Source organism: Oryx dammah, unplaced genomic scaffold (genome assembly GCF_014754425.2).
Source record: "Oryx dammah isolate SB20612 unplaced genomic scaffold, SCBI_Odam_1.1 HiC_scaffold_15, whole genome shotgun sequence".
Classification (NCBI taxonomy): domain Eukaryota; kingdom Metazoa; phylum Chordata; class Mammalia; order Artiodactyla; family Bovidae; genus Oryx; species Oryx dammah.
The window spans coordinates 27,605,330-27,620,358 of record NW_024070199.1 but is presented as its reverse complement, the minus strand read 5'-3'; the positions used below and the strand labels follow the sequence as shown (position 1 = coordinate 27,620,358).

At 51.2% G+C, this 15,029-nt stretch overlaps 1 protein-coding gene across 2 annotated transcripts in view; it reads right to left on the bottom strand.

Annotated features, from left to right (window-relative positions):
- The window catches only part of PKNOX2 (PBX/knotted 1 homeobox 2), a 292,022-nt gene that overhangs the window by 15,057 nt on the left and 261,936 nt on the right, over nt 1–15,029 (bottom strand). For both annotated transcript variants that reach the window (XM_040255805.1, XM_040255804.1), the window contains exons 8-10: nt 8,244–8,373; nt 7,692–7,789; nt 6,737–6,856 (exon numbers count right to left, since the gene is read on the bottom strand). In XM_040255805.1, coding sequence (XP_040111739.1) covers nt 6,737–6,856; nt 7,692–7,789; nt 8,244–8,373 — 348 coding nt within the window. The remainder of the gene's footprint in view (nt 1–6,736; nt 6,857–7,691; nt 7,790–8,243; nt 8,374–15,029) is intronic.

The window sequence follows — 15,029 nt, the reverse complement described above, 5'->3', positions numbered from 1 at the left end:
GAAATATCTGAAATCAGCAAACCCCTCAAGACACAAAGTAGACCACTGGCTTCTAGGGGTGGGCAAGTGATGGCTAATGGGTACAGGGTTTCTTTCTAGGGTGATGAAATGTTCTAGAATTAGATAGTGGTGATGATTACACAATTTTGTAAATATACCTAAGGCCTCTGAACTGTATAGCTAAAGAGTGGATTTTATGGTATGTGAATTACACTTCAATACCCAAAGAATCAAGCAGAGGAGGCCCTTGGTGCTTTTGTGCACTCAAGTTTTGTGACTGCAGCCAAGTGTATCTGAGGGCCCTGGAGCAAGGTCGTCAGCTCCGTGGGGGTAGGGGCAAGGTGGCAGCAAGCAGAGTGCAACCCTGGCGAGATGTACACCTGGCCGGTGGATGCAACGGAGGCCGAAGGAAGAGGAACGGATGAGATAGTCAGGCAGCCTCACTGTATCTGAAAATGAAGGCCAGGCTATCAAACCCCACACCTGTCCCAGGATGGGGCTCAGCGCCTTGACTGAGAGTTGGGGTCCCCTTTTACTTTACCTAGACTTTGTGTGGGTGCCAAGATGCTGCTGTTTCTTGAGCCAGTGGAGAGGTGGTACATCCGAGTGGGAAGAAATTCAAGCCACAAAGACCTGGTTTCAAGTCTGGTTACCTTTTTGGAGCCTAGTTTTGCAATTGGTAAAATGAGGATGGTAGCAGTACTCCCTCCTAGGCTGACTGGGCAGGTGAAATGAGACGATGCAGAAAAAAGCTTAGCCCGCACCTAGCAAGCTGCAGAGGCTACTGGAGTAGGGGGGCTCCGTTGGTGGTGGTGCAGCCACTAGGGCTTGGTTTCCTCTCCAGGATTCCCCCATAGTGAAAACATTCTGTAAAGTGGCTCCTGTGCCTAGGTGGCAGCAGCAGAGAACAGTCACATTTTTGATGGAAATGAGCAGAATCACGCAGGCAGGACGGTGGGGGGAAGCTGTGATTTGGACCGGAGGGGATGAAGGCAGAAGTGGGGACTGGGGAGGCTGGGAATAGCAGCACCCCCCTGCCTCCACAGAAGGGACCCTCTGCCAGGGTTTCCCACCCGATCTGGATTTGCAATGAAATGATCGCTTCCAGCAGGAATTTAGCTGCTTTCAGCCTGAATGCAACAGCAAGAAAATCTTACTGGAGCAAGGACCTAATGGATGAAACCATCCCAATCTCACAGTAGCCTAAGAGCAAAAAGGCTCGGGAGTTGAGCCTCTATCTCAGGAGCATGCTGTCATCTGAATACATTTCCGGAGCTGCAAGTGCCTTGGGACAGTGGAAAGGACAAGAAGTCTTGGACACAGGGCGAAAGGAACGAAAGAATACTAACTTCCGCCTGAAGGAAAGAAGACAACAGAGAACCAGCACCTACAGAAGAAGTTCTGATAATTGATAGCTATTAAACAAGTCTGCATATTATACCATGCTCTCCCTTCCTGCTGTCAGCCATTAGAACTGGTGTCTACATCCTGAAAGCTTAGGATGAATAGCTTACTTCGTAGAATGTTCATTAGCCAATGTATCTGCTTATCAGGAAGACAGCAGTTTTGCATTGCCTAGTTTATGCTACTTCTCTGTGTTACTGTAATTATGGAACTTAATTAACTATTCTGTAAACCATGAACTATGAGTGCAAAAAGCAAGAGTTGTTGCTAAGAAAACTAAGTGGAGTGCTTTGGAAAGACTCCAGAGTCAAATTTGCTTAAAAGTGAGATCAGGTGAGACAAGCGAAAGAGACTGGGATATACAGTAAAAGTCTAAAAAGACCCTACAGCCAGATTACTTCCCCAAAGCTAAAGTTCTTATTCCATTTTAAATAAAAGTGAAATTTATAGATGCTATATTATAGGAGAAATGTGTGCAAGTAAAAATGACAAACTTCAATGAGAAAATGACCTTGTTCCTATATCAAAACATTAGCAAACAAATATACATTTTTTAAATCCAAATAAAATGTATCTTTCTTTGCCTTGCCTGCACGCGTGCTCAGTCATGTCTGACTCTTGGCGACCCCATGGACTGTACCTCACCAGGCTCCTGTGTCCCCGGCGTTTCCCAGGCAAGAATACCAGGGCAGGTTGCCATTTCCCACTCCAGGGGGTCTTCCCAACCCAGGGATCGAACCACATCTCCTGCGTCTCCTACACTGCCAGGCGAATTCTTTACCACTGAGCCACTGGGAAGCCCACAGTGGAATACTACTTAGCCATAAAGATGAAACAATGCCATCTGTAGCAGCATGGTTGGACCTAGAGATGATCATACTGAGTAAAGTAAGTCAGAGAGAGACAGATACCATGTGATACGATTTATACATGGAATCTAAAATATGGCACAAATGAACTTATCTACAAAACAGAAACAGACTCACAGAGAGGACAGATTTGTGGTTGCCAAGGGGAAGCGGGGGTGCAGGAGGGAGGGGTTAGGCGTTTGGAATCAGCAAAGGTAAACTATTATATGTAGAATGGATAAACAACAAGGCCCCACTGTATGGCACAGGGAACTATATTCAATATCCTGTAAACCACGGTAGAAAAGAAAAGGAAAAAGAACATGTATATGTATAACTGAATCACTTTGTTGTACAGCATAAATTAACAACATGGTAAATCAACTATACTTCAATAAAATAAAATTAAAATTAAAATTAAAATGTATCTTTTTAATGGTTGTTCCTTTCTTCAACAAACTTTTCCAAATAATCAATCAACAAATTAGTTGCCTTGCACTAGATATGAAAACATCTACTGATATTGAGATGTGCCCTTATTCATACCTTTTCTACCCTTCCTTCCTAAAACTGAGCAGCTACTATGTGTCTAACACAACATTGCCACAGAGCAGTATTCGCCAACAACTGTATAGAGTTGTTCCTCAAAGCAACAATGAAAACAAGAGTATGACTTAGAGTGACCAAATGTCTGGGGAAAGCTTCAAGCCACGCACCCTCTTGCAAATTCATGAAGCCCTCTAGTACACTAAGGGTAAAGAAATAAGCTAAACTTCGTATAATCCAGATTTTCCTAAACCTATTTCATCACGCTACCCTTTCTTGGGAGCAATACCTATAATATCCTGTAAGACACACACTTGGGGATCGATCAGTGCTTTGGGGCCCATAGAAGAGGTATCATATATGATCCCTATTGAGGAATTTACAACTGAGTCAGACATAAAACATGTAGACTGGACACACACATGTACACACCGAACAGACAGAAACAGAGTTAGTCAATGCATTCTTAGGATCAAGTGAGAATCAGTAGCTATCACGGATGAGAACAGATCAGTCAGCTACCTCTAAATAACTTTCACAAATGTTGAGTCTTAGCCTAAAAACCCTGCCCATGGCCTACTCTTCTAGAAAGTTCAAAGAGAATTCACATTTCTTAAGTGCAATTGTGTGTCAGGCATGGCTCTTTATATATGTTATTTCATTTAATCTTCACAACTGTGGGAAATGAGTTACTGTCTCCTTTTTCAAAGAAATAGAATGAGTGCACAGCTAGCGGAAGGCCCTCAATTCACACCTCTGTCTGGCTGGCTTCAGAGCCTGTCTTCTTTTCACTGTGCCCTGTGACCAAGAGCTGTCACAGTGCCTTTCCTGAGCTGGTGTTTAGCGGGGGCTGTGCGTCTGCCTGTATCTGCAGAGCCAGCCTTGGGCCTGAAGAGGACAGCTTGTCATGCTGAGTTACTAGAGCCCAGACTTCTCCCAACCCTCTTCCTCTCCCTCATCCAGAAGTTCTGAGTTCTGACTTTAAAGGCCGAAGGGTCACTCCCTTGTCCTCTCTGCATGGCCTCTGGGGGAAGACTTGCCAATGTTGAGTGTTTTATCAACAGTATCTGCAGCTCTGAGTGCACTCTAAGCTGCAGAGGGCCTGCGGTGGGCGACAACCTCACTCCCGCAGCTCAGCAACCCACCCCCCCCGCCCCCCGCCCCGATCGTTCCAGGTCCTTCTGCAGCTCTAACCTGGGTCCTTCCTTCCCCTCTGCTTTGCTCAGCTGCTCTGCTCTCTCTCGTCTGTCCGGCTGGAGGTGGCAGTGGAGTGGAAGGCAAGGACCCTGAGCTATGGAAGGGGCTGGGCAGCAAGGGGTGAGAGGCAGGGATGAGCGGCGGGACATTGACCTGAAGTCCAAGGTCAGAGGGCAGGCACAGCCAGGAGGGATGGATACTGTGACCTTCTGCCTCAGGCTGAAGGCTTAACTCGGGGGGTGGGGGAGCTGCCATCTGGGGATGGGAGGCAGCTAAGGTGATGGGAGGCAGTAGGGATGCTGGCTTGGATGCTGGGCTCCTGGGCAGTGGGGTGGGGACTTGTCTTGCAGCCTCCTCTCCCTACTACACTTGTGTTTTCTCCCCTGAAAAGCGAGGTTGTAGATGTGTTCAGTCTTCAAAAATACACTGGGGGGTGGGGACAGGGGAAAGAAGTCAGCTAACACTTTTTAAGACCCAGGACGCCAGGGCCTCCTCACTCATTTCATTCCTTCGGCATGATCTCAAGAGATGAGTGTGGCCAGACCGCAGAGGATTACGGGAAATCCTAGATACGAAGTCATGCTTAGTTGTCTCAAAAGCCCACACGTCCCCACCATTCCCACTGCCCTACAGTCACGCATTCTCACAGCGTGACACAGGGGGTATCTGCTATGGCCCGGGGGGGTTGCCTGGGTGCCGCAGACCTGGGTGTGACAGGTCAGCACACAGACACAAAACCGCCCCTACTGAAGCCCTCTTCCCAGGGTGGGGTGGAGGGCTGGAGCTCAGCACAGACACCAGGGTCTTAGGGCCACCACAGCCCTCTGCTCTGTGCCCGCGTAGAAGAGAGAGCAGGCAGGCGACCTGGGCACCCCCACCACAAGCTCTAGATCCTGAGTTAGAGGAAGAGGCTGGGCCTGGCCCTGGCTCCCCGGCTTCTTCACTAGGCTCTGGGCATCTCTCCTACCTCCTCTCCTCACCTTAACCTTCAGCCTTCCAGCTCCTTCTCTCCAAATTTGATTATCGTCTGTGACCAAGGTGCTGCTTTCAAAATGGGCTTCCTCAGCAAAGTGCTGGGGCGGCCCCACGTCCCCAGAGCTCCAGCCGCATTCAGCACCCCAGAGCGATGCTGGCCATCTGCTGGGTGGGCAGGCCCCCTGCTTCCGGGGTGGAGATCCTCGGTTCAGGTCAGTTCAGTCACTCAGTCGTGTCCAACCCTTTGCAACCCCATGAACTGCAGCACGCCAGGCCTCCCTGTCCATCACCAACTCCCGGAGTTTACCCAGACTCATGTCCATTGAGTTGGTGAGGCCATCCAACCATCTCATCCTCTGTCATCCCCTTCTCCTCCTGCCCTCAATCTTTCCCAGCACCAGGGTCTTTTCAAATGAGTCAGCTCTTCACATCAGGTGGCCAAAGATCCCGAAATCCTGGGCATGGGCCCCATGGCTTTTGGAGGCTCTCCCATTTCAAATAAAGGGCTGATGATTAATTAATTAGTTCCCAAGATCCACTGAGTTTCTCTCCTCTCTGAACAAAGAGCCTCTCTGACTCCTGGTTCTTCTCCACACTTTGCCAGCCAATATGCCTACAGCCCTAAACCTGGTATTTATCTTCTGTCTGTCTACTACTGCCATGCCAGGCCAAGAGCTTGCAGACCACTGGGAGCCTGCCTGCGCTTGAAGATTCTGCCTCCCCATCCCAGACATACACACACACACACACCACACACACACACTGAGCCCAGACAGAGTCACTGGCTTTATTGCTCCAACCCTTGAATGATGCAAGAAGGTCACAGTTTTGAAGTCACTCCTGATACTCAACCCAAGGCCTGTCTGTTGCAACTTACCGTGCACGCAAACACAACCACCGTCCTGCTCGGTGCACACGGCAGATTTTTTATAAACCCACGCCCCCCGCAGTGGAAGCTCAGAGTCTTAACCACTGGGCCACCATGGAAGCCCCTATAAACGTTACTCTTTTTTTCTTTTTTTTTTTTAGTGAAAAAAATTTTTTGGTTGTACCACGGCCTGTGGGATTAGTTCCCCGATCAAAGTTTGAACCCAAAGATTGAACTGCCTTGGAAGCGCGGTGCCTTAACCACTGGGCCATCAGAGAAGTCCCCCATAAATGCTACTATTAAACCTCAGGCTGCATCATCATCTCATGAAAGAGAGCCAAGAAAACAACTGCTCTGCATCTCTGAGCTGAGCTGGCTATGCTAGGATTTCAGCCTGGGCTGCCCACCTCAGGGTGGGGGTGGGCTTAACCATGGCTCGCCAGTCCATGCTTCCTCTGGCTCCATGCCTAGCAACAAGGACTCAGGAAACAGAAGGGTTCTGGTGGAGAATCAGCATTTTCTTCCACGGGAGAGGACAGGGGTGAGCGTGGCTGCTGCAGGAGCAGTAACCACAGCCCCGCCCCCACAGAATCCCACTCTGTTCATGAAACAACACTGTCCACTTGCCCACAACTTCACACTCTTCAGAACATATCCATCCCCATTCCCTCATGGATGTCATATTCTTTTGAGGCAGTAGCCACAAGCACTGGTGGAATCTCCAGCTTTAGGTCCCATTTAAGCCTCCCTCTACCCTGGCCTCTGGAAGATGGTATCCCTACAAGAGAGCCTCTCTCTGAGGCCATGCCCTCTGCAGATGTGGGAATCATGGGCTGGTGTCCCAGGGCTTATTCATACCCCACACTGAAACTCCATACCCCATCACACACACACTCACCATGAGATGCTGGAAGAGCCAAGAACGCATTATATTGGTGGCATGCTTGGGCAAGACTCCTCGTTTGTTCTTGGACTTCTTATCCTCATTGTCCAGGAGGGAGGTGAGGTCAAGGTTAACCTTCAGGGCACGTGGAGAAAAAATCAGCATCAGCAGCCTGGCGGGCCAGCAGCTAGGGACCCGTTGCCATAGAGACGGCAGGCTCTCGCTGCCAATACCCTATCCCAACTCATTCTGAGGGTCTGGGGGAGGTCACCTTTCCTGTTGTCTGGCACCAAACCCCTCAGAGAATGGGAGAAGGGAAGAAGGAGAGAGAAAAGGGAGAAGGAGGAGGAGGGGAGGAGGGGTAGGGGATGAGAGAGCAGACAGAGGAAACAGGCTCATGCAGAAGGTATAGGAGAGAGACGTTTGCCATAAACCGTCCAATGGTTGTTAGCATTTCTGGCGTACATGAGCTTTTTTGGAGGGCTTTCCTATCCATTACCATGGTCAGCCCTCACATCAGCTCTGTAGGCTGGTGGGGCCGTGGGCAGCTGATGTGAGTCCCTCTTCTATGGAGAGGAACTTGGAAGCTCAGAGGGATCAGCTGACCTATCCAAGATGGTGGAGCCAATGTCAGCTCTCCAGCCTCTGCCTTCAGATCTTCCCATCCCAGCCTGGCCTCTGTGTGTGCCCTCTACGCCACTGAGCTACAGACTGGCTCAGAGTGCAGAGCAGGAGGAGGAAGTATAGGGTCCCTCCACATGATCCCGAGAGGCACTGAGTTCTCAGGAGCTGGTAGAACCTTTCCAACGCCCACCTTCTTGCCCATCAGGTGGGGGTGATGATATCTCTCTGGGGAATGAGGAGAAGCGAGGGAGCTAGGGGCCGAAAGCGCCTAGCAGGCGACTGGGCATGGAGCCCTCCCCCACGCCATGCACGTGTGCACACACCTGCACTGCACACACACACTCACCTGTGTGTTCTGGATCTGGATGGCTCCCTGGGGGATTGCCTGGGTGACCACCTGACCCTGGGAGGTTACCATGGTAACCGGCTGGTATAAGGCTCCACCTGAGGAGACAACCAGTTTTGGGGTCCCCTGCCATAGGGATGGGTAGGAGTGAGGGCAAGCAGGGCTCCCAATCCACTTGGCACTCACGTGTAAACACTCTCTACTCTGGAGGCCTTCAGCCCCTGTGGGGAAGGGGTGGGAGGGGATAGGGTGCAGAGAACAGAGTCTCTGTGTGTGTTTGCGGGGGGAAGGGTCTTTGGTGGGGCTCATGAGACTCCGACCCAAATTCGTTCCAAACCACCACCATCGCCAGGTCTTGCTAATTAATGATCTGTAAGCTTACGGAACACTTTAGGCAAGAAACTCAACTGGGAGCCCCTCCCTTGCCAGGGGGCACCCCCTCCCACATCCTAGGACACTTTGTTCAGTGTCTTGCCCCCCACCAACCCTGGAATTCCCTCAGGGCCACCCACTCTCCTCCCAGGGGTGTTCCCCAGAATCCCCTGCACAGACCTGACACCACCTGTGAGTTGACGGTTGTCATGGCGATGTTGCCCTGCTGGAGCGCTGAGGCTGGGACCACAATCCCCTGGGGGTTATTGGAGACTCCAGACATGGAATTGGGGGAATTCTGCAGGAGGTCCTGGCAGCAAGGGAGGCGTGGTTTGTGACAGTGTCACTAAGGGCTTAGCTGCCACAGCCCCAAATTCCTCCTCTTCCCTCCCGCTTCCTGCCTTCCTGCCTCCCGCCTCCTGCTCCTGCTCCTCCCAGACCCAAATCCAGAAGGCGGTTCTTCCTAGAAAGTGTGAATAAGGAGGCTCAACCTTACAAACAACCAACCGGCAAGAGTCATCCGCTGACCTGTTCCATTCCCCTGTGAACTTGAGACAGAAATTATCCCCCACAGAAGCACCCACCTTGGCTTCACTGTGGAAGCTCCAGTACTGATGCCTGGGTTCCATTCCCAGACATTCTAACTTAATTGGTCAGGGGTGTGGCCAGGGCTCTGCGGGGAAAGTGCGTGTTGAAAGCTCTGGGTGACTCAGATGTGAAGCCAGGGCTGGGAACCGGGCTTTACCTGCTTAGCACATACTCTTCCTTCGCCCTCAGCTATCCCCAGGAGCCTCCTGCCACTAAGGGCCTCGCAGCTCAGCATCCGTATCACGGCGTTTATGACACAAAGCTTCACACAAAGCAGCCTCCAACATACTATCTGTATACTTAGCTCAGATCTGCCGTATCGTGGCTACTAAAATATTTGCTAAATAATAATAAAAATAGCCCGCTGTCCTCTTCATCACCCGTCTTCCAGGGCATCCCATAGGAGCATCCGCTCAGCTGGGGCACATTTCATCGGCTCCCCCCGCTCCTTAGGCTCCAGCATGGAGCCCCTGAGGAGGCTCACTCTCCACGCTGTCACCTGCTGGCCCCTTTCCTGTGGACAATCCAAAGCAGCTAAGGGGCCTTTTTTTTTTTTCTGGCACCCTCATCATTGCCACCTAAGAGCTGGGCAGAGAGTGCTTGGACTCTGACGTAGGTGGACAGGAAGCAGGCTCAGCTGAGGGCCTCCAGGAAGGGGCAGTGAGGCCTCCCTTCTTGGTCACCGGGCGTTCTTCTCCGCCAGGGAGGGTTTGTGAGAAAGGAACTGACTGTGAGGGTTGGGGTCTCTAGGGTTCGTTTGGAGAAAGCAAGGCAGGCATGAATGGCGGAAAGTAAGTGAGCCTGAAAAGACCCACTGGGGTCACTGAGCACCCCCCAATCACAGTTGTTCCTGTGAAGACAAGACATACCAGGTAACTTGCTGGCTAGGATGGTCATTTCCATGCTGAAGGCCTGGAATCACAGGCCTGACGCTTTTAGGATTTAGACAGGAAAATGGTTAAGAAAAGGGACAGCAAGGTGATCAGACCAGTCCATCCTAAAGGTAATCAACCCTGAATATTCATTGGAAGGACTGATGCTGAAGCTGAAGCTCCAATATTTTGGCCATCTGATGCGAAGAGCCGACTCATTAGAAAAGACCCTGATGCTGGGAAAGATTAAAGGCAGAAGGAGAAGGGAGTGACAGAAGACGAGATGGTTGGATGGCATCATCAACTTAGTGGATAGGAGTGTGTGCAAACTCTGGGAGACAGTGAAGGACAGGGAAGCCTGGTGTGCTGCACACAGTCCATGGAGTAGCAAAGAGTCAGACAAGACTGAACATGACCATGGTTAAGAAAATCGGGGGGAAAAGAAAGCCTCCAGCTCCCTAGCTTTGGTTTAAGGACTGGACGAGCTTAGATCATCAGCTGCAGGAAGATAGAGAGCATGGAGCAAGAAGTGTGTGCCTGGAGCAAAACCTGGAGCCGCTGCCTGCAAATCTGGAGCCACAGACCAAGAAGACACATCAGGGGCTGGGGGACAGCCGTGGCACGTCACTTCCCAGACCCTTGCTCCCAGGAGCTGGCTGAGCCTTGCAGGTGGAGGCAGTCAGTAGAGATAGTTTCACTCGATTCAGCTGCTTACCCACCCTTGGAATCTTCTCCAGAACTGCATTTTTTACCCTCCTAGACTGTCCGGCCCAGGGCTGAGGAGATCAGGCTATAAATAAGCAGCTGTGGGGCTGGAGTCTTGTTGCCCCTCCTCCACGCCTGTGCCTCCCATCTGGCTTCTGATGGGGTGGCATGGGGGAGGAGGCCTTGCTTCCCCACTGGGCTCACCTCTGCGGCTGTGACCTTGGGGAAGGGAGGAGGGGCCAGCTCCTGCCTCGCTTTTTCCTTTCTGGGATCTGTGAGGGCCTCCCCGCCAGTGAGGTTTATTCTTTGAGCAGGACTCTCAGCCTTTCCATTTGGACAGCTCAAGTGTAACACCATCTGACCTGCAGAAATCTAGAAACTGGAAGGGACCTTACAGCCTGAGGATTCCAGCTCCCTGGGGTACAAACGAGGAACTGAGGCTAAGAACTTGCTCAAGGTCCCCCAGTAGGTAGCAACAAGGTTAGGCCACAGCCCTCTTTCACCCACAAACACTGCACCCCAACCCCAGGGCCAAGAATTGGGCGGCAAGGTGCACCTGGAATCACAGGGGTTCAATGAATATGAGCAGGTGAGCAGATAAAAACAACCCAAACCCAGACATACAGAGGTGGCATGGGGACCCGAGGAAAGGATGGTGGATTAGGAATTAGCACGTCATGGCTCTTTGGCCCCATGGCAACCCACCCCAGTATTCTTGCCTGGAGAATCCCATGGACAGAGGAGACTGGCAGGCTACAGTCCATGGGGCTGCAAAGAGTCAGACACGACTGAAGCGACTCAGCATGCACGCACAGCCCTTCAGGGGGCTCCTTACTTATCAGATGTGTCTGGCCCTGTGTTCACACCCAGGAATCCTCGAAGCCTGCCTCTCAGCTTGCGTCTGCTCCGAACTTGAGCTCCCCTCGATCCAGCCTCCCAGCCAACCTTTCTCCCAGGGTGTAAACCAGTACTGAGATTATGAAAAGCTGGGACAAACTTGAAAATTAAAAAAAAAAAAAACACAACTACTTATTTATTTTATTTGACTGTGCCAGGTGTTAGTTGTGGCCTGCAGGATCTTCGGTTGAGACATGTGGGATCAAATTCCCTGATCAGGGATTGAACCCACACCCCTTGCACTGGGAACATGGAGTCTTGGTCACTGAATCACCAAGGAAGTCTCTGGAAGGTACATTTAATAGTCGGGGACAGCCACTCCATTGACACTCACCATAATACTCATGGCAAATGACTTTTCAATGACCTCTGGTTTGGAACCATCCATGCCACGGTGCTCATCACTGAATAAGGATATTTGGGAATTTCCAACATAAAAAGTTGTTCCAGACCTTCTTCCACCCCCAAAATAAATCTAGCAAGGTTAGAAAAATACAAGCAAAGCCAGTAAAATAAATGCAAGATGTATGACTTGGGATTCAACCAGCACATCTTTATCAGCCAGAGGCAAGAGAGTGAGTTATCACTTGGATCTTCCCTAGCTTATTCACATTCTGACTGGTTCTCAGCCTTGTGGCTTGGTTAGCTTCTGCGCCAGCTTACCTGGTTTGGGTAACTAAAGGCAATTTATTCTTTGCATCAGACCCTTCACTTTCCTACCCTCTCCTCCTACTTTGGGTCTTTGCTAGGAGGTGCTAAGAGGCAGCTGAGTTACATCAGTAAAGGAATGAAACAGAGAACCTCATGTGGAGACTGTGGGCAGGGGCCTCTGCTGACCACAGCTTAGCGGGACAGAGAAGAGGCAAAATATTGGCATCTCTGGGGTCTAGGGAAGTGATATGCATCTCTGTTCAGTCGCTCAGTTGTGTCCGACTCTGCGACCCCGTGGAGTATAGCCTGGCAGGCTCCTCTGTCTCCCGGAGTCTGCTCAGAATCATGTCCATTAAGCAGGTGATGCTATCTAACCATCTCATCCTCTGCTGCCCCCTTCTCCTTTTGCTGTCAGTCTCTTACATTTGTAAATATGAGCTGTTTCACAAACCTGCCTGAGCACTGGGGTGTTTTTAAAGACACAGATTCTCAGGGCCATTAAAGGAGGCCATCAGCCATCTTGTGTTTCCTTTCTTTTCTTTTTTTAGTTGTTGGCATGTGGGACCTAGTTCCCTGACCAGGGATTGAACCCAGGCTCCCTGCCTTGGGAGCACAGAGTCTTAGCCGCTGGACCACAAGGGAAGTCCTATCAGTCTGTATTTTTAAAAAAACCCTCTCAGATGGTCCCAAAGATCAGCTGGGATTGAACACTACACTTTTATTATACACACTGAGTATCAGAGAACATTCTCTCACTGCACTATTTCATTTTAACCTCACCACTACCTATGGGGTCAGCAGAGGAGAGAATTCCCAAATATCGTCGATGCTGTTTGCCTGAGGAGGAATCGAGGTCCTGAGAATGGAAGTGACATTCTTGAGTGACATAGCTCTTGAACCCAGGTCTTCCAGTCCCAAGTGTGGCACGGATGCTGCGGTGGGGAGATGAGCCTTGCAGTCAGTCAGCCAGGCTCCAAGGTAAGCATGGTGTCTGGCTCATTTAGGCACCTAGTAAATCATTTCCCACTTCCTCTGGCTCAGGTCACTCCACTAGGGAATGGCACAGCCAGGGTTTAAAACCTGTCCTAGAAGTCGCAGAGCCTTGCGGGTTCCTTACTTAGCAACAGCACAGGTTCACCCAGAGCTGCACACCTAGCCGTGGTGGTCAGTACCAGGTGCCCTGTGCCAGCCTCCCTGCCTAAACGGTGTTCCTGGGCCAAGGCCAAGCCACAGAACTCGAAGCTGCAGTCTCTGTCCCAGACGAGCCCCGTGACTTGACTTTGCAGCTATTTCTGGTCCTGCCTTAGTCTCCAGCCCGCTAGAGCCTTGTCTCTATGGAGACAAAGGGACTAGGTCTCTGGGGACCCCCTCCTGGTCTTTTCTGAAGGAGGAGCTACTGTGGCAGCTCCTGATGGTAGCAGCAGCTACTGATGGCAGCAACAGGAGCCCCCTGGGGAGAAGACGCTGGCTAGGCACAGTGTTATTATCTTCTTGACAGCTTCCTCCTGGGGCTCATCACACTCCAAACCAGGTGGATGCCACTCCATCCAGACCCAAGCAGAGCGGTTTCCTGCCAGGTTCCTTGGCCCCGTGAAGAGGTGAGAAGCACATGTGGTACTTTCAGCAACATCCCGATATCCGGTGTCTCACATCCCTTGAGTTGCCCAGGAACCAGGGGCTGAAAGCTGGTTATCCAGCCCAGGAGTTCTTTGCTGTGTTCAGGAGTGTCCCCAAGCCTCTGGAAACTGCCAGAAGCCTAGGAATCACGGGCATTCTTCCTGGCTTCTCTGCTGGAGCTGTTCCACTGGGTCTCTTACTTTCTAGTAGGAAATGGGCCAAAAAGCTGAAAGCTTAGAGTTTCCCAGGAAGGACATCCTTTAGGGCGGGGACCAGATGACCAAGAGGTCAGATGGAAACCAATGAGCTGGCCTCCACAGGCCTCATCCCTCTCCTGCTCCTTGTGTGCTGTTTCTCAGAGACACAGGCTGAAAGCCCCTTGGGGAGGTGGGGAGGGGAGCAGAGAGAGGCAGGAGAGCAGCTTTAGGACAGCTGAGAACTTGTACTCCTCGACACCGCCCATGGGCCAGCTGCCAGGCCCTTGGTCCCTGGGGCCATCGGTCATTCTTTCTGACCCACAGTGGTCACTGGGTGAGTTCTACTCCACATTTCATTTCTGGAACAAAAAAAGATGACTTGTTCAAAAGGAAGCCCTTTTGAACTATGAAAAAGTGAAAGTCTCCGTGATTACTTTTAAAAGCTGAGGGTGGGGTTGGGGGTTGGAAATGAGCTGGCATTGACTGTGAACTCTGACACTGTGGTCTGATGTCAGCCCAGGGGGAGGTGTGTCAACTCCTCCGACTGTCTTCCTTCACTGTTATTAAGGGGAGGGCTTGTGCTGCCTGGGAAGACTTAATTTCCACTCAAGGAAGAAATTCCTGGAACAAACTGTAACGGCAGGAAGAAATGAAGAGTGAAGGAAAGGACTGATTAGAGTTTTCCTTTAAGTTGTTTTGCAATAGCTGGAATTTTTAAAATCTTATTAGGAGGCCTGCGAAACAGGGGAGTGAATTGGATGAACTTGCAAAGGCCCTTCCAGTTGGGGATTTTAGAAAAAAACATCACCACTCCCTGAGATGTATTGTGAGTGGGTGGAGGGGATGGGGGGATGGGGCGGGGGGTGGGACAGCCGGAGCGGGCAGCCCCAGCTGTCTGCCATCCACCCCCAAGCCACTAGGGGTCTCTGCTGATCCACAAGCCCAGACGTTACTCCCAAAGCCTCCCCAGCCTCCTAGGAGGACCGGTTCGTGCCTAACTTGCCTGGGCTGGGGGTGGGGAGCCAATTCTAAGAGCCTAGGTTCTGCTGGGAAGCTTGTCTTGACCCACTCGGGCATGCCCTTGGCCCATCCTCTCAACTCCTTTTTAACGCTTCCTGTTGGCTTGGCACACTGGGCACACAGCACAAGCGATCTTTCTTATACATGTGTCTTTTCCCCCTGTTTGGTTGCAGGGTTTTTCTTTTCTTTTTTCTTTTAGGGAAACAGGGGTCTTTAAATTCCCCAAACTACCCAGCACAGCACTGGGTGCCTGATAGATGCTCGGTAGGTCGGTGGCCTGCCTGAGCTGAGGTCTGGACCTGGTGAGGAGGTTACCGTTGTCCTCAAGTACCCCATTCCTGGCAGCGTCCCTCCATTTCTGGCAAAGCCAGCGTCCTGCCCTGTCTCAGGCTGAGAAGAGTTGGGTTCCCAAACCCGGG